The sequence below is a fragment of the Rhinopithecus bieti genome, unplaced genomic scaffold (assembly GCF_001698545.2).
Source record: "Rhinopithecus bieti isolate Rb0 unplaced genomic scaffold, ASM169854v2 scaffold_7438, whole genome shotgun sequence".
Taxonomy (NCBI): Eukaryota; Metazoa; Chordata; class Mammalia; order Primates; family Cercopithecidae; genus Rhinopithecus; species Rhinopithecus bieti.
The window spans coordinates 2,004,508-2,029,431 of NW_016805589.1; the positions used below are offsets into that span (position 1 = coordinate 2,004,508).

The following is a 24,924-nucleotide window of genomic DNA, read 5'->3' on the forward strand; positions in this document are numbered from 1 at the left end:
GTGAAAAAAATTTAAAAATAACTTTGTACAATAAAAATGGTTGTGCTAAGGTATAGAATTATTGGAATTTTCCTCTATTTCTATTCTGAATAATTAAAGTCAATATTCTATATTCAAAACTTTGCCCTAGAAGATGGTTGACTACCCTTCCCATTCTCTAGTAACCACTATTCTACTCTTTACTTCTATTAGATCAACTTTTTTAGCTTCCACATATGAATGAGAACATGGGGTATTTATCTTTCTGTGCCTGGCTTAATTTGCTTAATTCTCTAGGCTCATCCATATTTCACAAATGACAGAATTTCATTTTTTATGGCTGAATACTATTTTATATGTACATGTGTTATATTTCCTTTGTCCAGTCATCTATTGATGGACAGTTAGGTTGATTCCATATTTTAGCTATGAGCAATGAATATGAAGGTGCGAATTTTTTTTAATATACTGATTTTCTTTCATTTGGATAAATACCCAGTAATGGAATTGCTGGGTTGTATGGTAGTCCTATTTTTAGTTTTTTGAGGAACCTCCATACTGTTCTCTCTAATGGCTGTACTTTTTTGCATCCCTACCAACAGTGTGTAATTTCCTTTTCTCCACATACTTACCAGCATTTATTATTTCTTATCCGTTGATAATTGCCATTCAAACAGTGATGAGATCATATCTCCTTATGGTTTTTATTGGCTTTTCCTTGATGATTAATGATGACCAGCATATATATATATATATATCCTTTGCACACACACAAGTTGGAATCAGGATGGATTAGTGCCTAAATTTTGTGAAGAGCATGAAGCAGAGCTTTGAGATATCTTAGAACTTCTCTTTATCAATGGGTAAAATGCAAACATTCTTAGATATCATATACTAAGATCATATTTCAGGTGAATTGTAGTGGTGGCCACAGCTATGGTGGGAGAAGGGGGTGCCTGAAGCGTATCGGAGATTAGATCCTGGGAGTTCTCCCTCAATATTTTTCTATAAGTGAAAGCAATAAACATCAAAGTTGATTTAAAGGGGGAAAAGCCATAAAACGGTGGCATAACCTAAGATACAGTGAGGGTCGGGGGCTTCTACGCTGACTTGTCTTACAGCCACCACTGGTCTGTGATGTGCCAGCCACTCTGATGGGCGCGTTCTGTATGTTGCGCCACTGAACTCACGTACGCTCTGTGTGAGGCAGTTATGATCCATAACCGTCCTCATTTTGGACAAGGCTCAGAGTGGGTAAGTGACTTGCCAGAGTGGCAGAGGCATGAGATTCAATCATGAGTCTGAGACTGAACGATTGGCTGATGGATTGATTTTGCTACCACCTGGAAGAACCACCTTAAACCCCTACTACCAAATCCCTTAAAGCCATCCCAGGTGATCTGTACTGAGCACATAGCATTTTAGAGGTTGCCTATTACCCTGATGATTTCATCTCCTCATCCCTAGTGGGCAGTGAGAGGAAATGAAACTGTGTTCACATCTGGACCCTTGGCTGAGATGACAACTTCAAGAGAGGGTTTCCTGTGCCCTCTGTCACTTGGCAATTTGATATAAGTTGAAGCTCCAGACTAAAATTCCCCCTACTGGCTGTCTTTTTGAAGGCATCTTCATACAAGGGAGGAAAGGGGTATGGATTGGGCTAAGAATTACAGCCAAGCCTTAGTTTATCAATTGTTAGGATACAGAGGAGGGATCATTAAAATCTAGAAATAACTTCAAAACCTTCAGTCATTGGTTTAAGCTGTCTCTCCAGTTAGCTCCTGTCATAGAGATACCAATAGGGGCAAAATCACATTGCCTCTATTTCTGTTCCTTTCCCATGAAGACCTATCTGTACACGGTCAAACCTGTATAAAGCATTAGCTATGATAGGGAGAGGGCAGGGAACATGGAGGATTTTAGCTACTGAAGAAACAGTTAGACTACGCCTCTCCACGCGGCTCATTCATCCTCACATCTTTCAGTACCTAACATGGCACTTAGACACAGAAGACATTTGATAAATGTTGAATTAAGTTATTAAGCTTTCTATCCTTTTAGGTGATCCTTTCAGAATAAAAGGGGCTATTTTCAAAGTTTTATGCATGACATACAAACTACAAAAGCCCAGGCTCCGCCATTTGTGCAAAAAGCAGTAAGAGACACGCCTATAGCACATAGTACCTAGGTACTCAAGAAACATTTTTGGGCTGTGTGTGGTGGCCTATAATCCCAGCACTTTGGAAGGCCGAGGCCGCTCAAGCTCAGGAGTTTGAGACCAGCCTCAGCAACATAGCAAGACCTTGTCTCTACAACAAATAAAAACGTTAGCCGGGCATGGTGGTATTCATATGTAGTCCCAGCTACTCGGGGGGCTGAGGTGGGAGGATCGCTTGAGCCCAGGAGTTCGAGGCTTCAGTGAGCCATGATTGCACCACTGCACTCCAGCCTGGGCCACAGAGCCAGACCCTGTCTCAAAGAAAAACAAAGAAAACATTTTTGGAATGAATGAATGAATGAATGGAATGGGATTAGATATTCTAAAATGAGTGACTGAAGAGTTACCAAAACATCAATCAATCTTTCCTCTGTGTTTATATGATAATACATTTCAGTGTTTTGAGAGAATACCACAAGAAACTCTTTTATGTTTGTGTCTAAAATAAAGCAGGGTGAGGGTGGGAATCCTTCTGGAAAAAATAACAAACAGAGACTAATTGTTGCTTTATAGTTTGCCTCACTCCATGTAACAAGATTTCTGGAAACCTCAAACCTTGGCCACGTCTGGAAGCATGTCAGCTTCATACTTACTGAGCCGTATAAAAGCCCGTCGGTGTCCATGGCCAAGTACTGGCCAGTCTCGGTACTCTTTATATACACCTCCCCCACGCTTTCCGCACTGAGCTGCAGCTGAACTGGAATAAAAATAACACGAGCAAAAGTAAATAAACACTACGCTTTTGCCGATAGGACCCAGCAGCCAGGACAGTTGGCCATGGAAAATTCTGCTCATTCATTTTGCAGAGCCCTCAGGGATGAGCCTCAGATTAATCAAAACAAAGAAATACATTCGCTTTTTCTTTGCCTTCCAAATAAAGTTGTCCATTGGGAATTACATCCTTGGGAAAGGAAGGAGAGACACTGGCCGGCTCACCTACCTATCCACCCTGTTGGTTACAAAATGACCCTGAGTGCACCTTCACGGTGCCTCGCTCCTTTCTTTCTGTCATTGGTAGGAAAATAATCACAGGAGGAAATGGTATTCACTCCCCCCAGGCTCCCTCATCCCTGCAGTCTTGGGGTGCCACAGACTGGGATCTGGCCACCCTGCGTGTGTTCTGCTTTCGTTATCAACCTGCACAGGGGTGCCTTTTTTTTCTTTTTGAGATGGAGTCTCGCTCTGTCGCCCAGGCTGGAGTGTAGTGGCCGGATCTCGGCTCACTGCAAGCTCCGCCTCCGGGGTTTACACCATTCTCCTGCCTCAGCCTCCCGAGTAGCTGGGACTACAGGCGCCCGCCACCTCGCCTGGCTAGTTTTTTTTTTTTTGTATTTTTTAGTAGAGACGGGGTTTCACCATGTTAGCCAGGATGGTCTCGATCTCCTGACCTCATGATCCTCCCGTCTCGATCTTCTGACCTCATGATTGGCCTCCCAAAGTGCTAGGATTACAGGCTTGAGCCACCGCGCCCGGCCAGGGGTGCCTTTTAATTGTCTGGGCCTTCTAGTTGTGGGAGAGACTCCTATCCACAGATGGTTATTTTATGAAATCTGAGATTGCTATTTTCCCTGAGACAGAAGAGGTTCCCAGGGAGTTAGGATTGGTTGCCACATATGAAACTCAAGGAACTCCCTCGCAATGAAGGTTCTGTCAATCCCTCAGCCTCTATGGCAACCCACCTGGGGTACAGGCAGAGGGGAGATCGCCAGCTTCTGATGTGGGGAGAATGAAGCTGTTACCCGGAAATACAGTGATGAGAACAGTGGTTCTCAACTGGGGGTGATTTTGCTCCAAAGGGGACATTTGGCAATCTCTGAAGACAGTTTCTGTTGTCACAGCTGGGGGGTGGGTGCTACTGGCATCTGGTGGGTAGAGGCTGGAGATGCTGCTAACATCCTACAATGCACAGGGCAGCCCCCACAGCAAAGAATTTTCCAGCCCAGAGAGTCAGCAGCGCCCAGGTTAAGAAACCTGGAGATGGAGGGAAAGGACTGTGAGTTACAGAGTCACACTCTCCTCATTCACACTGATTGACACTCTCAAGGTGCTGGACACTTAATTGGAATCCAGTATTCATTTGATAATTATTAACTTGTTTATTCACCCTCGGGTGCCCTCTTGAGGGAGGTGCTTTGATAATTCACATTTGGGAATTGGATTAATTCTAAACTCTTCGGGATAATTTGTTCAGTAGACCATTACAACCATCGTTATGAGTAGGAGTGAAGTCTAGACCAGGAACCAGTGGCTACCCAGTAGTTCCCTAGGAGGGTGAGGGGCATCTCTGAGGTTCAGCTTGGCAGAGGCCGAGGGGCAGGAGAGGCTGGAACACACAGGGCTTTGGTTGGTAGATCTAGACCCCTCATTGCCTTTTCTTTGTTTTCTTTTTTTTTTTCTTTTGAGATGGAATATTGTTCTGTCACCCAGGCTGAAGTGCAGTGGCGTGATCTTGGCTCACTGCAACCTCTGCCTCCCAGGTTCAAGCAATTATCCTGCCTCAGCCTCCCGAGTAGCTGGGATTACAGGCATGCACCACCACGCCCGGCTGATTTTTGTATTTTTAGTAGAGATGGGGCGGGGTTTCACCATGTTGGCCAGGCTGGTCTCGAATTCCTGACCTCGTGCTCCGCCCGCCTCATCCTCCCAAAGTGCTGGGATTACAGGCGTGAGCCACTGCATCCAGGCCTGTTTTCATTTTTAATTTAATTTCTTTGAATAGGAAATATACTTCCATGTTTCCAAATAGCAGAGGAGATAGTGAAAAGCTCCCTTCTGGAGTACACATCTCCTGGGGGATACAGAAACAAGGAAACCCCTCCTAGACACCTTGTGTGTGTATCCTTCCTAGAGAGCTTGTATGCATCTATTGCAAAAGACATACTAGCTCATACTAATGGTAATGTACTGAGCACACAGTTCTGCCCTTGCTTTTTTTGTTTCTTAACAACTAATTGGAGATCTTTCTACATCAGTACAGAAAGAGTGAACTTCTTTCTTCTTGCCAATTGAATTGTGTTCCATTATGTAGCTATACCATAATTGTTTAACCACTTCTCTGTTAATATGCCTGTATTTTCTTATTTCTCTTTGCTTTCCTTATCTCCTGATTCACCCCCAGGATGATACATAGTTTTATCACCCTTACCTAAGATGCAATTCTCCCTTCCTTAGAAGTCTTTGCTGTAGAGACTCAGGACTTCCTCTAGCTTCCTGTGGCAAGTGGAGTTTATTTAATTCACAGGAAGGAACTGGAAGCCACTGATGTACTTTCTCACAGGTCCTCCTAGGAATAGTTAGCTCTGAGAGTGTAGCCATGAGGGAACAGGCTAGTGGGCCTCCACTGTAAGGTGGGCTCTGCTCTCTTGAGCCTTCAGTCACACTACTTGCTCGCTCTGTCTTTCTGCTCCTATTAAACTTCAAACTTTCCTTGTTTTCCTGGGATCTTTGCACATGCTATGCTCTCTCTCTGGGACCTTCTTCCTCCGGATATTCACAAGGTCCTTCTCCTCCAGGCCTCAGCCTAAATATCCTAAAACAGGCCCTCCCCAGTAATCTGTGACACTCTGTGCACGAGATCCTTTCATCCCCACCCCATTCTCCCTGCCAATGCCACCCTCCCCCACATCCTTCTCCTCCTCTGCCCCTTGTTTCTTTCATGGCACTTAGTACAACATGCAATGATCTTATTATCTAGGGAGCTGCTGATCTATTTCTGCCTCCTCAGGAAAGTGTACACTCTGAGAAGAAGGGCAGAGATCTTGTCCTGTTCCCTCTGGGGTCCTCAGCACCTCCTAAGTGCCCTGCACACAGTGGGCAGTCTACATTATTTGCTGAATGAATGGTGTTGGGCTAATATTGGCAGAGATGATTCTGCTGGCCCATCATCAATCAGCTGTGCACTTTGAGTTATGTTTCCAATAATGCTCTGAGGGGTGAAGTAAGATGGGACTGCGTGGAGAGTTGTAAGGCTCAAGGCTGGGCTCTGAGCTGAGTGACCTTGGCTAGGCTGCGTAGCCTCTTAGACACAGTCTCTTTTTCAGTGAAATGAGGAGTATTTGTGCTCAGTCTCTATAAAGTTATTTCTCAGTCTAACAGTCTATGGAGCAAGTAGATACATGGAATGCCAATAGAATATTCTTTGGCAATAAAAAGGAACAGAGTGTCTGAGGCCTGCCACAACACGGATGAGTCTGGAAACAGTGCTGAGTGGGAAGAAAGCATCACAAAGGACCATGTGTTTTATGTTTCCATTTAAATGAAATGTCCAGAATAGGCAAATGCATAAAGACAGCAAGTAGATTCAGGGTATCCAGGGCCAGGGTGGGTGGAGATGGGGGAATTATGGTTAAAAGGCATGGGGCTTCTTTCTGAAAATACTCTAAAATGGATTGTGGTGTTGGTTGCACAACTCTGTTAAGTTGTAGAAAACCCACTGCATTGTACAACTTAAATAGGTGAATTGTATGGTATGTGTGTTATATCTCAATAAAGCTGTTTTTTAAAAAAAAATGGTTATTAGACTTTACGGTTTTCAGAGAACCTTCACATATACTTTTCTGTCAATTTCTCAGCATAATCCTGTATGTTTAAGAGAGACCAAAGGAAAGAGCTAACCTTTTACTGATCACCTACAATGTGCCAGGCATCATGCTAGTTTCTATCTTGTTATGAACAGTATAGAATTAAGGAGTGTGGGCTCCAGAACACAACTGCATCAACTCAAGTTCTGCTTGGCTGCCTATTAGCTGTGTGATCATCCGGCAAACTATTTGCCTCTGTTTCCTTATCTGCAATGGTAGTTGTTGTAAGGGCTAATGCATGGAAAGTGGCCAGTACTCATAAGACTAATTCCTCTGTGCTTTTGTGACCTTTTCTGCTCCTCGAAGCATTCCCTGGAGGAAGGTGGTGCTTGATCTGTCCTTTAGGTGAAGAGCTGGAGTTTGGTGAGAGTGTGTTTTATGCAAGGTTATACTTCTAAGAAGGGGAAAAATCATGACCAGACCCCAGGTTGAGTACTCTAAGTATCCTACTTTTTTCCTCTCTTTCACACAACCTCTTGGGCTCCAATTATGGGAATGGATTGATCCAAATTCAGCCATACTCTCCTGCTCGGACCCTCTTGTGTTCAAGATCACACATGGACAAGATGGCGGGTGGCCATCCAGGATCCCATTCGTAGCCACGGAATGGGGTGAGGTTAGCTGCCTGGGACTCTTTTCAACCTATCACCCATATATGTAGATATTTAGTCAAACACATTATAGGTGCTACAGAAACCCCAAAGGGGAGGTCTTTTTAAGTAATCAAGGAAGTTTTTCTTTTGTTTGTTTGTTTGTTTTTCTAAGATGGAGTTTCACTCTGTTCCCCAGGCTGGAGTGCTGTGGCGCGATCTCGGCTCACTACAACCTCTACCTCCCAGGTTCAAGCGATTCTCCTGTCTCAGCCTCCCAGGTAGCTGGGATTACATGCACACACCATCATGCCCGGCTAGTTTTTTTTTTTTTTTTTTTTGTATTTTTAGTAGAGAGGGGGTTTCACCATGTTGGCCAGGATGGTCTCAAACTCCTGACCTCAGTGATCCACCCCCCTTCGGCCTCCCAAAATGTTGGGATTATAGGCGCGAGCCACCGTGCCTGGCCAATCAAGGAAGATTTTTTAAAAGCTTTTCATTTCCTATGCTTTTCTGTTTTGCTGCCTTCAATAGCACCCGCTTGTCTGGCCATGGGGCTGAACAGGCTTGGCTTTGCCATCTGTGGAGTTCCATCATGGCCATGAAGAGGCCTCCTAGAGGTAAACAAGAGCCAGAGGCCTGCTTAGCACATGACTTCAGCCCTCAGCCATGAGTCCCGACACCAGGGTTGTTGCGCCGGTGAGAGTTCGTCTCAAGAGTTTCCTCTGTAAATATTATTTCTCCAGGATGTCCAAGTTTCATAGCTCATTTTCACTAGATTTCTTTCTGGCTAAGTTTCCTAAACATATATCCTTCTGCAAGTAGGGCTGGCAGGAAGGAGCAACACCCAGGCTGAGTGGCTCGCGTAGCTGGCTAGGTGTCCAGCTCTCTCGTGTGACTTCATTCCAGTTTTCCAGACCTACATCCTCTTGCAGCTACTGCTGAGGACGGGCAAGGAAGGAGAGAGCATGAGAAAGGGGGGCCTTGGGAAGAGAGGGAGGGGCTGGCCACAGAGCAGCAGCTCTTTACTCAGATAGCAGCTCAGGGTCGGGGGATGGAGAACCATTTAGTCAACACATACTCATCTACTAGGTGCCAGGACTTACGTTCAGTGCCAGGCATGGTCCCTGCACTCGGGGCTTCTGCATGATTAGGGATACAGACAAATGAACTGCAAGTGATACAGCAACACAGTAACAAAAGCTCCACTTGTTTTTGAGCTAAAAGCAAACAAAAGCACAAAAACTGCAACATTCTTCCTCTCTCTCTCTCTCTCTCTCTCTCTCTCTCTTTCTGTGTGTGTGTGTGTGTTTTTTAATTCCCTTTCAAAGAAAGGCAGAATATAACAGTGAAAAAAAAATTACAGTGGGAGAATACAGTAAATCCTTGATGAAAATTGTATTAAAAAACACAATACATTTGGGAGGCTGAGGCTGGTAGATTGCAAGGTCAGAAGATCAAGACCAGCCTGGCCAACACGGTGAAACCCCATCTCTACTAAAATACAAAAAAATTTAGCCAGGCGTGGTGGTGGGTTCCTGTAATCCCAGCTACTCGGGAGGCTGAGGCAAGAGAATTGCTTGAACCCGGGAGGTGGAGGTTGCAGTGAGCTGAGATCGCGCCACTGCACTCCAGCCTGGCGACAGAGTGAGATTCCGTCTCAAGAAAAGAAAAAAAAGAACACAATACAACGTATGTAGCTCATGAGTACATCTGTGCTAAAATATAAAACTATGCACCAGATACTGACCAAATTCATACAAGTAGCTGCTTTGGGAAAGATAAGAGGAACTAAGACTAGGACAGGAATTGAGGAAATGTTTCCTTCATCCTAACTCTATTTCGTTATAAACAGTTCTGAGGTAAGAACAGCCAGCTGGTGACACTGGAGGACTCTGGGTGATGGGATTCCTGGTGTTTAGTCTATATCTAGTGCATAGTTTTCTATTTTACTACATATACATGAACTATGTATATTGTTTTGTGCATTTTACAAAATTTTCATCAGGGATTTGCTAATGATCTCCCCTGATTCTCCTTCATACCTTTTAGAATGGTAGCTGATGTGTTAAAGCTCCGTTCATAGTCAATGCGACACTCAGAGCTGGCCAAGACTCCCGCTTTTTGTTCCTGGTGACCCCTGAGATGTTTTATGAACCAGCTTAGGCTTGAGTCCATGTTGCATCTAGACCTGAGCATAAGCACTCATAAAAGCTGGGTCTTCTTGGGGGCAGACTGGGACCCAGGAGAATTGGGGAGGCAGGAGGGTGGATGAGGCCCCTCTAAAGCTCTAACTTCTCTGTCCACTCCCTTTTTCAATACCCCCCAACCAGGTTAGCACACAGAGCAAATGAGGAGGAGCAAGCATCTCTTCTTTATGCCATCCAGGGATCTAGGACTTGCTATCTATGAATAGGAAGGTTTTTGTCTCTCAAGCATCTCAGGAATGAAGGGGCAAGTACTTTTTGAAAACAAGATACGTCCATGGTCCGCAGGGTACTTCGTTTTCCCCCTGAAATGGGGACATTAACGATGAATTTAGCTGAAGAGATGGAAAGCAACTTTTAAAAAGGTACTCTAATAGAAATTTCTTGGAGAAATTCAAACTTAGATAAAGCATTGTAAAAATGTACGGGCAGAGGGCTGGAAGTGTTTGCTCGGTGGATTTGTGACTGTATGTGCCCCAGTAGAATCCAGAGTCCTGTTCCTTTACTAGGAATGAGTTAATAAGTATTGGTTTGGGGACGGCCTATTTGTCAGAACTATATGTCAATGAAACTGAAATGTGCAGACTCACCTTCGTGGGTCATGGTCTTCCTTGTCCCATGCTCATTATTTAAACCGCTTCACGAGTCCCTGCATACCTGGGAAACCTACATAAAGGGGAGCCCAGAGCTTTTGCATGGCTGTGGTAGCCCCCAACTAGGTGTTCACACCTTTTGTCTGAGGAACTAAGTTCGTGGCTTTGGTTTTCTCCTCTGCTTCCCAAAGCCTTCCATTAGGTCTTAGCAGTAGTTTGTTCACGTAAGAACAGCGATCCCTTACTTTCCAAGGGTAGAAAGAAGGAAAAAGGGTTATGAGCCTGCCAGTGCCAAGAGAAGTCAACTTTGAGGTATTGCACCCTGTTTCTGAGCCCCAAGCTATCCTAGCATCTGCCTGTCCCATCCCAGGAAAATGTAAAGATAAGACCACAACGGGTGCATTCAAGGAGGAAAATGCCTGGAGAGAGAGGTTCTGCTTCTGTAGCATGTCTGTCCGTGGCCTCTAAGCCTGCTTTCCGCCTCTGCTCTCCAAAGAGAGGCCAAGAGAGATTATGTGCCTGGTTTATTCTGGGTTGGAGACTTCCCGTCCTTTGCCGTGTTTACCCAAAGTGAGGTCAGCCTCATTCAGAACTTGGTGAGGCTGTTTTATGTCAGTGGCATTTATAATTAAAATGTAGCCACAAGCCGGGATTGGTAAAACATTAGAGAAAGACAGAGAAGGGGAAAAATCGAATTTGGGGGAAAATACTTCCAGTGTTAAAAAAAATACACACACACATACATGCACACATATATACACACACACATCTATATATAAATATATATACACACACACATGTAAATACATATATGAAAAAAACCCTTATCTTAAAAGGTGTCTGCTTCTTTAAGATCTAAAAAAGGTGCCTGGAAAATTTTGATACAGTCCAGAGACTGAATGACATATATGTATATATTAGATATAGTTTATATATTATATATTATGTGTGTGTGTGTGTATTTTAAAGTTTATGTATAAAAATCCTCTGTGTAATCAGATGAGGGTTGTGGGGAGGAGGGCAAGGAGTCCTTTCCATCACGTGTGACCGAGGCGAGAGAACCCTGTTGTGGAGTACATTCCTGCCTGGAGACCTTCCCCTCTCTCTGACTTCTGGCAGTGGGGTCCAGCTCTCCCCATAGTAGTCATTTGAAAAGCTGTTTTGACTTCGGGTCTATGCTGGTGGGGAATACAGTACCTTACCCGCTAGGTGCTGAGTGATCCCAACCAGAGAATAGAGGTCTGGACTCCCCTAAAGCAACAGGGCAGGAGGCATTTCATGAAGAGGAACCTGCCGTTTAGAAAGGGCTGCAAGGTAGGATTGTTTTGACCAGTGAATTCTGCTACTGCCTTTAGGATGTGGCTTGATTTATAAATATTTGATTGGCACGCACTTTGCCTAAGAACGTTTCCATTTGTGCAGTGAGTGGTGCCGGTAATTCCGCTCCCCACGTAGCCTCTTGCGTGCTTGGGGAGGTGAGGGGTTGTGGGCTATGGCAGGCAGCTGCAGGTTTGGAATGCTCGTAAGGAAATTATTCTCTAATTATTGTTCCAGTTAATAATCCCACTGAGGGATAAGTCATGGTCCCCCTTCACCAGAGAGGAAACTCCCCAGAAAGATCAGAATCAAACACAGAGCAGACTTGCCCTGCCAAAGGAGTGAGATGGGGCGGGGCTTGCTGCACCTGTGCCTGGGCACATTATGCCTCTGTGTCAGGCCTCAGGGGCTTCAACCCAGGTAGTCCCAGAGAAGCTGGGACAAAGAGTCACCCTCAGTTTGGCAAGCAAGCATAGCTTTCACTTAATCTAACAGACTTAACAGGTCAGGTGGTTAGGTGAGGAAGGCTCAGGAATCCCAGAAGAATGATGATCAATATCATTTTTTTGGAGCACTTATGTGCCTAGCAGTGTGCTAAACACTCTTACAAACATTATCACATTAAAACTCCCACGTTCCAATGAGTGGGTGCTGTTGTCATTCTTGTTTTTAAAACAAGGAAACTGAGGCACATTGAGAAGTAAGTGTCCCAGGATGACACAGCTGGTAAATAGCAGTGCTGGGACCTGACCTCCACCCATCTGACCCACAGCACAGATGTGTGTATTGAATCAGTTTGTAGGGCGGAACCGCTGTCATGATGTTGGTGTCAGGTGGTGGTGGGATACGGAAAGAGCCTTAGTCCTGGAAGCAGAAGATGTGGTCGGTGCCAAGCCCTCCCAGTTAGGAGCTGGTCACGCCTGTCAGCTGCAGTGTTCTTAGAATGATGATAATTAGTAACCTCTCAAGGTTGTGGTTAGGTGGAAGTGGAGGAGTTCAACACAATGCCCAGCATATATCAGGGCTCATAGATGTTTATTGAATATATTGTTGACTTTGAATTTAGCTGCCACCAATACAGTTCAGTCACTTATAAAATTAATGTTTACTGGGCATTTTACCAAGTGGCAGGCAATGTGCTAGACACAAAGTTTGTAGTGTTGAGCAATAAGAGACAAAGTCCTTATCCTCTAGGAGTCCAGTAGGAGGGAAAACCATTAAATAATTGCACAAATAAATGGAGAATTGTAACCCCAAGGATGGCTGCATGGTACATGAGACACTCTTCAAATGCTTGTGTCCAAAATGGAACTGGCCATCTTCCCCCAGACCTGATCCTCTTCCAGGACCTCCCCCTCTCATGGTGACAGCATTTATGTGTCTCCCTGAGCTGAAGCTTAGGGGCCAACATGAACCTTCTCACAAACTGTGCCCATCAGCCCTGGGATCTATGCAGCAGTCCCTGGCTGATTCTGCCCAGCCTTCCTAGCATGGCAGCGTAACCAGTGTCCACAGTCCATATTGGTAATTGCCTGCAGCAGTGATCTGAAGAATGGTAACAGGATAAACCACAACCATCTTCTCTGCAGGCCAGAAGTCCACCAGTAGAGACATTTTACTCAGGTCTCTATTAGAATGGCCCCCACACAAGCATCTGCCCTAGGGTTATACCACTATAAGAAGGGTTAAGTACTTGGAAACTCGTTCTCCTTGAGATAGGAAGAAGATACATTTGCCCAGGAAAGATCAATGACCTTGGGACAAAGAGAAGCCATGAAAGGAGTTATTTCTGTCTTGTAGAGCTCAAAGGCATATGGTTCTATCTTGTATGATTTGTTTAAATTTTTCGATTGGCTTTTAGAAACCTTTCTGAAGGAAGTCTTAACATGTGACTCTGTCACCTCAGTCTCTAATTATGCTCAAACTAGTGATCAAGGAATCGAAAATATCTCCTTGCCAGGCCGTGCGGATCACATGTAGCCAGGGAGCATCCGCCTCATGCCTGGCGGAGGCAATTCTGTTTCTGAATAACCCTTGAAACTCAGAAGGGCTTTGGCAGTACCACCACTGGGCAGAAGAGGGCGACAGACCCACATTCAGGGAGTACATCCGTGCCCAGGACGCCTCTCACCTGCAGAATCCTAGTAAATAGAGGTTTCGCCCTTATGAGGCACACTGAGCAATGCTGCCATTCCATTCCACAGGTGAAGAAACTGAGTCTCAGCGAGATTAAACGATTTTCCTGAAAATTAGTTGGGAACACTGGAGACACTTAAATTTCTAGTTAGGAAAGGACTGGAAGAGTCCCAGGGCTGGGGGGCTTGAAGCTTCTTTTGCAGAGTTTGCAAACAGAAAGAATGCATAATGGCAAGAACGTTAATTGTCCAGGGCTGCTCCAGGTAGAAAGGGGCAGAGTAGGCTTGAACTCGAGCCTGCTGACTCTGCAGTGGAATATCCAGTTCCAGTAATGACAGGTACAGGGATGGACTTCTGACCACCCACCCCACTTACTCTGATCTCTGTCCTCTTGGTCTTTATTCTTAGTTCAGAGTAAGCAAATGATAGGCCCACACAACAATTCCGAGTGTTGGCAGAGAGACCTTGAATCCAAGCCTGCATCTAGCCCCTTGGCTTTCCTGGGTGGCAGTACTGTAAAAAAGAAGAGTCTGGAAGGTCCTTAAATATGACCCTCTGTTACCATATGCTAGGCTGATTATATAGAAGGCTCGATGATGATAACTGCAATATGAACCAACACGTGCTGTGCTGTTCCTCTGTGCCAGCCACTGTGCCAAGAACTCTCACTTTATTATCTCATTTATCCCTCCCAAGAAACCTGTGAGGCAAGGAATATTAGTATTCTTTTTATAAAACGAGAAAAGTAAGGACAGAAAGGTGCAGTTGCCCAAGTTCACTTGGAAAATAATCTGGCATTCCTTGAATGCAGAAATCCTCACCTAATCTCCCAGGGCTACGTTGTGCTCCTTTCTAGGGGTTCCTGACATCCTAAGTCAGGTGGCCAAATCCACTGTGGACTCCAGAAGTTGTGCCAGCGTTACACACCCAGAGTGCAGTCTGTTTTGCTAATGATGGAATGACAACAATGAAGCCATTTTCCATTGCTACAGAAATTCCAGTATTGGAGCCTCTTGTTACTCCAGAAGTCAAGGTTTCCCAGAACAGCTAGCTTAACCCCAAGGAACATATCACGAAGCTTATCTTTCCTCTTGGGTTCTGAGGACCGGAGAGCATTCCCTACTTTTTCAGAAAATTGGTAAGATGTATTAGGAACACTTAAAACCCAGAGGAATTAAAGCTTGTTCCCTTGTGTTCTGTGGGGCAGATCACATTAATTGTGTATCATGCCTGACACAATGGACTACAATCTAAGTTTGCTAATTTTCAGTGACGATTGCTTATGTATGCTTTTTAACAAACTAGAGTCTTTTTTTTTTGCCTCCTTCTGACACCTGTTTTTTTACTGAGAATAAGGCATTCAGCAAGCCCATTTGAAGATAAACCATCAAAACAAAGCCCAAAAGAGCTAATTCTGCAGCTGCAAGCCCCAGCGTCAGCCTTCCTGCTCCTCATCTCAAGGGTCTGTGTGGTGGGTGGGGAGGAAGGAACAATGTCACCTTGTGTGTAAACGTCAGCGTCCATCTCCATTACCCGTACATCTGAGGATAGAGTGTCAGCACCAGTGAAGTGGTTATTTGTGCTTAGAACCTGCAACCTCTGGTGCATGGTCCATGAATAATTAAGACCACCTGATATATAAACCATCATGTCAAAGTGAGTGTTTTGTATTGCATTTTAAAGCCAGTCCTACAGAAACTTCCTGCCTGCCTGGCTTCTTCTGTGTCTCCTGATTTTCCTTCTCTTGATTTGTTTTATGTTTGACTCTTGAGATTGCTGACCCTCTAAGCAGGGACTAGATCTGGCTTTAGGCTTCTTTGTAACCTCTGATGCTGCAGTGGGACTCAGGGAATCTCAGATGACATCACGATAGGACCTGGACACCTAATATCAAACATACACACCAATGCCAGAAGTATCAGAGCAGAAGGAAGAGATTTTTTTATACTTAGAGAGTCAAGAAGATTCTTCTCTCCAGAGTCATACCTTCATTTATCAGCACCTCTGAGAACCGGGCTGCCAGGAAGTGCTGGAAGAGATATTCAGCATTTGGCGCTAGTCGCTCCTACTCTCCTGTTTCTATAAGGTCTGGAGAATGACTTTACCTCTGCTGGTTACCACCGCCACATCTGCGTGATACGCAGAGGGAAAGCTGCATAATTTATGATGTGTAAGACTACGATTATGAACTAGGATTTCACAAATCAAGCCCAGTGGAAACATAACCAAGAGAGTCAGTTGACTTGAAACGGAGCCCACATCTCTGTGCAGGATTTACCGCCATGCCCGTCTGGTTCATCCCATCATGGAGCATGCAGACCCCTGACTAGCCTTCGGGGCCAGATCTTTCACTAGTTACAGAAACCTGGGAAAACATACAGGGATTGAGCACCGGCAGCCAGTTCTGTTGGGTCAGCAGAGAGTGCTTTAAAAACTTGAAACAGGACACATTTGGGTAAGTGGTGGCCCCCACAACTCACTATTTTCCAAACCCAGACATTTTACACATTTATGTGACTCCAACTCTGGATGTGTCATGCCTGAATAGAACCTTGGAGAAGCAAGTACCTGTACTTAAATATGCACCTTCCTCCCACTTCGACTACAGAAGATGTTAGAAAGGGAAGGGGGTGCCATAGAGATGGGCTTACTGTGCTGGTCGCTCCTGTCCCTTGTCCCATCCACTGTGCCATCTGGAAGGATCCTCAAGAAGTGGCCCCCGTTGCTACAGTAGAGGAGTTTGGGCTTCTTGTAATTCCCTGGAGGCAGATTAAACTTCTCGGTCAGGGCTGTGAACGTGGTGATTTCCCCTTCAGCCATGGCTCAGCAACTGCTGCTTGTGGCGCTTTCAAGACTGTAAGAAATTGAACAAACCTGTAGTCGGTTCTTCCAGCAAAGGCACCAAATGCACTTTGAAGAGAGGAAGGACAGCTTCAGGGCACAGGGCTCCTGGGTAGTGAGTAAGCACAGCCTGCCCAGGTGATGCCTGCAGTCCGCAGGCCTGTGAGGCGGCTGGTGGTTAAGGAAGGATGGTCCCAGGCCTGGGAGGGGTTTCCAGGGCATTTCTCTCTTCCCAGTTGGACACAGCTTTGGACCAAACTGTGCATTTTTTAGAACTTCAAATTTAATCATTTGACCAAGGGGAAAAAAAATCATGTTTTGGTCCCTCCTTCTGGTCCACACACATCCTCAAATTAAACACCAAAGTTGCACTAAAATAACACCCAGGGTCTGGCTGAAACCCACAAAAGCTGAGAGGCCAGGACCAAGGTTCTGCCCTCCACCCTCACGCTGTCTTGATGAGGTACAGCGAAGCAGATAGCACAGATGGCCTGGACATTCAGGACCTGTAGCCAAAGGCACAGGAGGCCTTTCAGGGACACAACAGGGACAGCAAAGGGTTAGTATGTTAAGGCGACCTTCTGGATTTACTGGAGGAAACAGAGCTGGAACCAGGGAAAAAGGCACAGAGTGGGAGTAAGTGAGGTTTTTAAAGGGCAAACACCATATCAAAGGAAATGTTACGAGACAGATTATGAAGGCTATGCCTGGTTCCTGCCCATTCCACAGCTTTCCACATAGCTTCATGTGGCACAGAGAAGGTGGGTCTGTCCCTTACACACAGGCTGTTTTCATCCTAGCTATTTTCTAATGTGTGATAGAACACAGAAACCACCATGTTATATATAATATACCTTTAACATTATATGTAGCCACTGTATACAAACTTGTATTATTAATGTGAAAATGCATCACGTACACCTCAGAGGATTAAAAAACAAAACCAATGAGCATTAGAATTGGTTAAAACATATACTTGCCCCACCATTTAGGAGAAGGAAGTGCTGGTGACTCTGAAAAGAAAGAGGCCAAAAAGAGACCAGGAAACTAACATGGGAGCTGCACCTTTTAAAATTTTCTTTTCTTTTATTTTTTGAGACGGAGTCTCTCTCTGTAGCCCAGGCTGGAGTGCAGTGGCACGATCTCAGCTTGCTGCAACCTTTGTCCCCCAGGTCCTGATTCAAGCAATTCTCCTGCCTTAATCCCGAGTAGCTGGGATTACAGAAGTGCGCCACCATGCTTGGCTAATTTTTGTATTTTTAGTAGAAATGGGGTTTCACCATATTAGCCAGGCTGGTCTTGAACTCCTGACGTCATGATCCGCCTGCCTCGGCCTCCCAAAGTGCTGGGATTACAGGCATGAGCTACTGCGCCCGGCCTGGGAGCTGCACTTTGTAAGTGTGAGCCGTGAATGTGATCATCAATACATATCGATTACCAAGTGGTCTTAGAATAAAAATCATCATCCTCATCATTAATGTATTTTGGGCTACAGGTTATCTCAAGTAATCTCACCATAATCCTTTGAAGTGGACACTAATATTATCCTCAGTTTTAATAAAATAAAACCAAAGCTTAGAGATGTTCAGTGACCTGCCCAAGGGCAACAGCTAGTAAGCAATGGAGCTGAACCGCAAAAGGAATCTGGGAACAGAAAGCCCCATTTTTCTCTTGATCACCATGAAAAGGTTTAGTGACTTTATCAACACTAGTCTTTTTATGAGAAGTGGGGTTTTCACCCATTGCCTGGCATGTACATCTGCCACCATTAACTTGTCATTCATATATTTATTCATTTGTGACCCAAATGTTGGCTAGTCTCCACCAACAGCCCCCATGTCATCCATGAGACAGGACTCCATGCATCTCCTCCTTCTCTAGGAGAAGCCCACCCCAGCAGCTTCGTGAGCATCATGGAAGACCAGCAGCTACGCTGTCTTCCCTGCACTAACCATCCATCAGTGCCTGCAGCAGCCTTGTGGAGCTGCTCTCATAGGAGACAGTTCCCTCATAAATTGACGCCAATTACAATAATTTGTCCTTAGGACTTTAAAATGAGGGCTCATGTTGGAAGCCTCCATCTGTTTTCTCTGCTCCTGGCATTTTAACGTGTCTGGTACATTTTTCCCACTCTGCTGCCACGTGGGCCCGCCATTGTCCCTGGTTTCAGCTACTGTTGGAGGTGCCTCCAAGAACCCCAAAGAGAATTTTGCATATACCATATAAACTATATTTAAAGTCAGACCATCCCAAATGTCCTCTCCATCCCATATGGTGAAACTTGGATCAATTCTTTTTGCATAATACAGCAACAGACAGAAAATACATATAATACTACATATATATAATTTTATTTATGTCAATTTCACAGAGAGGATTGCAGAGTTTATCTTGTGTAGTACAATCTCTCTCCATCCTCACTGTCTCTTCCAAACCTTCTCTCTTATCCATAAGCCTCTAAGTCCTTCTGTGCCCACCTCTGGCTCTCTTACTCTCTCTCCCTTTGTCTCTTCCTCTGTCTCTCCACTCACTCCTCTCTCCACCCAGCCTCTCACTCTAACTTCTCACTCCACTCCCTTCTGGATCCACTTCTAAAGTAAAGCAATTTAGCTCTTCCCAATGTGGATATCTTTATGCCTCACCTCTCCATTAGCACATAACCATCACCAGATTCCCCTTCCTTAAAGTACAACTAAGAGATAATGAATTTTTTCTTTCATTTATTTTTTCCAAGCACTTCCTAAGTTATGTACTTCATTTGGTACAGGAGACAATAATTATATACTAGTGGTTGCCACTTAACTGAACAGATAATCATTTGTATTGTCAATCTCAGGTGGGCTGAATTTTGTTTCTCCTTGTCTCTGACTTCCTCCAGTGTAGGTCCCCATTTGCTTCTGACTGTGGGGCAATTTCATGTTAAGAATGGCCTTTCGGCCGGGCGCGGTGGCTCAAGCCTGTAATCCCAGCACTATGGGAGGCCGAGATGGGCGGATCACGAGGTCAGGAGATCGAGACCATCCTGGCTAACACGGTGAAACCCCGTCTCTACTAAAAAATACAAAAAACTAGCCGGGCGACGAGGCGGGCGCCTGTAGTCCCAGCTACTCGGGAGGCTGAGGCAGGAGAATGGCGTAAACCCGGGAGGCGGAGCTTGCAGTGAGCTGAGATCCGGCCACTGCACTCCAGCCTGGGCGACAGAGCGAGACTCTGTCTCAAAAAAAAAAAAAAAAAAAAAAAAAGAATGGCCTTTCAGGCCAGGCATGGTGGCTCATGCCTGTAATCCTAGCACTTTGGGAGGCCAAGGCAGGTGGATCACCGGAGGTCAAGCGTTCAAGATCAGCCTGGCTAACATGGCAAAAACCCATCTCTACCAAAATACAAAATTAGCCAGGCCAGGCGTGGTGATGCGTTGATGTAGTCCCAGCTACTCAGGAGGCTGAGGCAGGAGAATCACTTGAACCTGAGGAAGACGGGCAGTTGCGGTGAGCCCAAGATTGTGCTATTGTACTCCAGCCTGTGCAACAGAGCGAAGACTCCATCTCAAAAAAAAAAAAAAAAATAAAAAAGAATGGCCTTTCTTCTAGATCCACCTAGATTCTAGATCATGTGTGTATGAGCCATACAGCCAAGACTTAATCACTGTGGAGTTCTCACTGGCTAAATGACCTTGGCCAGAGCCCAGCAGGTCCTCAGGGGCCCCTCCCTCCTGACCACAGTGTACCTACAGTTGTACAAGGCCACACCTCTGCTCTCTGCCTGCTCCCCTCAGTGAGAGGGACCATTATGAGGGTGCCTATACTGATGTCAGATGGCTCCCCAAACCCTTCATATCCACACCTGAAAACCTGAAGGAGACAAGTAGGCTCCTGAAAATAAGCCTGGAGTCGACATGAAACTGACAGACAATGGTAGCTGGGATTGATGACTCAGCTGAAATATACCAAAAATTAAATCCCTTTTTGTTGCTGAAGGAAACCCCTGGGGCATGAAAAGCCCTTATTTTAAACTTTATTTGTAATTTACCTATAGTTTGAGCAGTAGTTGGTCCAAAGTTCCTTGCCAATCCACTATTTGTTAAAGGATAGAAATAAAGGAAGTATATGACGTGATAAAACCATAAGGCAGCAACCTTAGCAGGCCCTTGGAGATTTACACAAATTGCTTTAATAAATGAATCCATTAACTAAGTGAAATCAGGCATTAAGTGTAATGGAAATTTATAAGCTCTGCTTCTTGTTACTATTTTCTTTTTAGTGGCTGTCAGAGGAGGGGATTGTCTGTGTTGTGTTGGGAAACGGAGAAGATCAAGCCCAGCAAACTCCATATTATCATTGTGCATGAAGCCCAGCCCTTTGAGATTTGGGGCACTGGGGAGATTTTAGGAAATCCAGATGATTTGTTTGATTTATCAGTGACACCCAGGTTAGAGGAATGCCAAGCCTATTGGAACATCTGTGTTAAGGCTGACATACTTTGTCAGCTGTGGCCTCTGGAAGGGAACCTGAACTCTGACACATGAACAGGATGTGGATAGTAAGCAACCACTTTGGCTCTGGGAACCTTGGCGAGTCATTCGCTCCTTCTGAGATGTTTCCTCTCATAATTCTCACCTTGCCTCTCACACAGTCGTCTGAAGGATTAAATGGGTACAATATTCATACAGCACTTGAAAAATGGGACCTGACCTATAGGAGATAGTAGTAATTGGTTATGTTGAACTAGTTGGAGCCTGGTGTGATCTAAGTCAGCTGTGATTAAATGCTTAATTTAAAATGATTTTTTAATTGGTTTGAAAATAGAAGTTTTTCACTCCCGTATTTGGCAGAAATGAGCTAAGTTCCTCCCCCTGTGACATAAGCCACAAACATAGCAGAGAAGATGAAGGATGCAAAGGTAAGCCATGGTTATGTAAAAAAAAATCCTGGTCTGCATTTCAGACTCAGTTCTCAGCTTATCGACAGTTAATATAGTGACAGTTACTATATAGTTATTATAGTTATTTGCAAAGCCCATTATTTCTAGGAGACATTTGTGCTCAGCTTGTCCCTGGAAACTAAGCTGGAAGGAAAGACGGTGATGTGTTAAGAATCAAAGGAAGGCAAACACTGACATTTATTTTTTAGTTTTGTTTTTAATCCCTGTCACTATGTAAGCAATGTGGAATACCCATGAAGGAGGATATTTTGCAAAGTGTATAAAGCCACTGAAGGTAGATGTGTAGACAGACACCTGCTAAGGTGATAATTGGATGTATCCTCAAACCCAGCACATACAAAACAGGCCTTAGCTTTGGTTCCAAATATGCTCTAAGTCCTTGCTCCCTGTGGCTATATAAATGGCATCACCCAAAATCTTAACTTTTCCTTAAAGATATTAACTTTAATTTTTGTTAAGTCAAATATACATGTTAAATGTTAAAGGTAACTACTAAACTAAAATACATAGAATGTATTTAGTCCAAGCAGCAACTGGTAGGGGTAAGGGGCATAAGGTGGAAAAAATAAAACTGCTTATCTTCGTGACCAGCCTGACTAACGTGGGGAAACCCCGTCTCCACTAAAAATACAAAATTATCCGGGCGTGGTGGTGCACGCCTGTAATCCCAGCTACTCAGGAGGCTGAGGCAGGAGAATCGCTGGAACCCGGGAGGCAGAGGTTGTGGTGAGCTGAGATTGCAGCATTGCACTCCAGCCTGAGCAACAACAGCATAACTCTGTCTCAAGAAAAACCAAAACCAAAAAACAAAAAAAACCCTGTGTTATTCCAAAATAATCCAGAAAAAGAAAAAAAGGAAATAAAGTAAAAAAAATTGCTCAAAATTAGGTGGCCAAAATAAATCCAAATATATTTATAATCACAATAAATGTAACGTGCTACATTTACTAGCTACTTTTTTTTTTAAATCCATCTGCACTCTGATTACAAGAGACACATTTAAAACATAATGACATAGAAAGGTTAAAAGTAAAAGAATGAAAAATAGATACCAGACAAATGTTAACAACAAAAAAAAAGAAAACTCGGCCAGGCGCGGTGGCTCACACCTGTAATCCCAGCACTTTGGGAGGCCCAGGTGGACGGATCACAAGGTCAGGAGATCAAGATCATCCTGGCTAACATGGTGAAACCCCGGCTCTACTAAAAATACAAAAAATTAGCCGGGTGTGGTGGCGGGTGCCTGTAGTCCCAGCTGCTGGGGAGGGTGAGGCAGGAGAATGGCGAGAACCCGGGAGGTGGAGCTTGCAGTGAGCCGAGATTGCACCACTGCACTCCAGCCTGGGAGACAGAGCAAAACTCTGTCTCAAAAAAAAAAAAAAAATTGAAAACTCATGTGGCTATATTAATATCAGTTAAAATAGGTCTAAGACAAAAAGAATGACTAAAGATAAAAGGGATTGCCACATAATAAGTGGATTAATTCAACAGAAAGATACACAAATTCCAAACATGTATATATCTAATAACATAGCCTCAAAAATATATAAAACAAAACTTGACAAATATGTAAAGAGAAAATGACAACTCCACAATTATGGTGGGAGATTTTATAATACATTTCTGTCATAAATGACAGAGAAAACAGACACCAAATATTAATAAGTATGTAGAAGATTGAAATATACCACTAGTAAATTTAATTGATGAGTGTATAAAAGAACCTTGTACCCAACAATGAAGTGAACTTCATTCTTATCAAGGACACATGGAATATTTACAAAAATTGACCCTGTACCAGGTTGTATAAGGCAAGACAACCCAAATAGAAGAATATATTTCATTGAGACTATTCTTTGGGCAGAATAGAAATCACTCCCACCCCTTCAGTTGGTGACAATGCCCTTTCAGTTTTACCTTTTTAGTGTCTCCTAAAGCCATTCTCTTTTCTCCAGCCTCACTGCTGTTGCCTTAGCACAGACCCAGCACCTGTCTCACCTGGGCTGCTGCAGCAGGTCTCACCTTTCCAGCACTGCCTTCTTTCAATCCACTGTCAATTCTGCTGCTAGTGACCATTCTAACTCATCATTCCCCTGCTGTAGATCTTTGACTGGGTCATTGATTTCCCATTGTTTTTCAAGATAAAACCCAGACTCCTGCCATGACCTGTGAGGCTCTTATCGTTAACCCTGTGACTTTTCTCTTATTGGCCTCTTTTTATAGTCCCCCTACACCCTCATACTCACCCAGATCTTAGCCCAAACATTCTGCTACTGCCAACAGTATTCTCTCTCTGGCTCTCTCTCTCTCTTTCTCCTTTCCTCCACCCTTTCACCATGGTCTGGCTAAGTCACACTCACCCTTCAAAAATTTAGCTGGATATTTCGGATATTTCCTCCTCAAGCAAGCCTTATTTGGACACATCCCCCAACCCTAACCTCCCTGCTCTTTCTTAAAATTCACATATACCAGTTTAGGTGGGTTCATTCCCCTGTGCTCTCTCAATAGCAGACAGCATTTCCTTTACTTCACTGCAGCGCTGGGTGTAATTCCCTGCTATATCCCCCTGCCTAAACTCTTCAGTGATTTCCCATTGCTCCGGGACAAAAACAAAAGCCTTGCTGTGGCCTGCAGGAGGTTCAGCCCTTACTCCCCCTCTGCCTCATTTCCCACCGCGTCTCCCTCCAAACTTGCCTTCCATTTTCTGATTCCCTCCCACCCTAGGACCTTTGCCCGTGCTGTTCCCTCTGGAGTGATGTTCCTCTCTTTCTCTCTCCCCTGCTCCCCTGGTTAACTCCTAATTTTTCTTCAAATCTTAGTTCGACTGTCAATTCCTCATGAAAGCCTTTCCTGGCTTCCCTGAACTGAGTCAGGTTCCTCCAGTTCTCATAAGACCATTTAACATTTCTTCATAGCTCTTCCTACCAGTGTTTAATTACACATTCACTCTTGTGATTATTTAATGTCTCTTTTCATGACTGGACTGTGTCAGCTCCATGTTAGTACAAACCGATTGGTCTTGCTCACAATGGTATCCCAGTGCCTGGCAAAATGCCTGGCACCTAATGGGCATTTAATAAACATCTGTTGAATAAGCAAATGAATGTAATTTAACTACGTATACTTGACTGACTCCTTCATTAGTCTCTGAGACCCTGGGACAGAAACTATGCCTTTTCTTTCTATATCCAGCATTGAGCAAATACCTATGCATAATTAGTGTCCTGTGAATTCTTGTTGATTGAAGGGTCAGTCCTTTCTCAGGAGCCTCTCATGGAACGTCTTATCAGACTACCTAATTAGCAGGTGATGTCCTACAGGTATTGACAAAAAAGCTAAGCTGAGAGCCTAAATGTATTTTAATTGGGTTCAAATTAGGCCAGAATACCCTATCTTTGGTTAAAGGGAGGCTCAAACCCTGTCCCTATCTTGTAATAAATACTTCCTTATTTCTTTAAAGAAAATGCTATGGAAATTAAGGCTCTGAGAAAGGAAGTGATCAGCTCCTTTAGTCTCAAGTCTGAA

The 24,924-nt window shown here is 44.3% G+C and overlaps 1 protein-coding gene across 6 annotated transcripts in view; it reads right to left on the reverse strand.

The window, feature by feature from the left end:
- FGF1 (fibroblast growth factor 1) overlaps positions 1–24,924 on the reverse strand; it is a 109,828-nt gene that overhangs the window by 5,760 nt on the left and 79,144 nt on the right. For 4 of the 6 annotated variants that reach the window (XM_017872968.1, XM_017872967.1, XM_017872969.1 and 1 more), the window contains 2 exons: positions 16,272–16,474; positions 2,791–2,894 (listed from right to left, as the gene is read on the reverse strand). In XM_017872968.1, coding sequence (XP_017728457.1) covers positions 2,791–2,894; positions 16,272–16,440 — 273 coding nt within the window. In that variant the 5' untranslated portion in view covers positions 16,441–16,474. The remainder of the gene's footprint in view (positions 1–2,790; positions 2,895–16,271; positions 16,475–24,924) is intronic. The other 2 variants (XM_017872970.1, XM_017872971.1) reach the window with 1 other exon arrangement.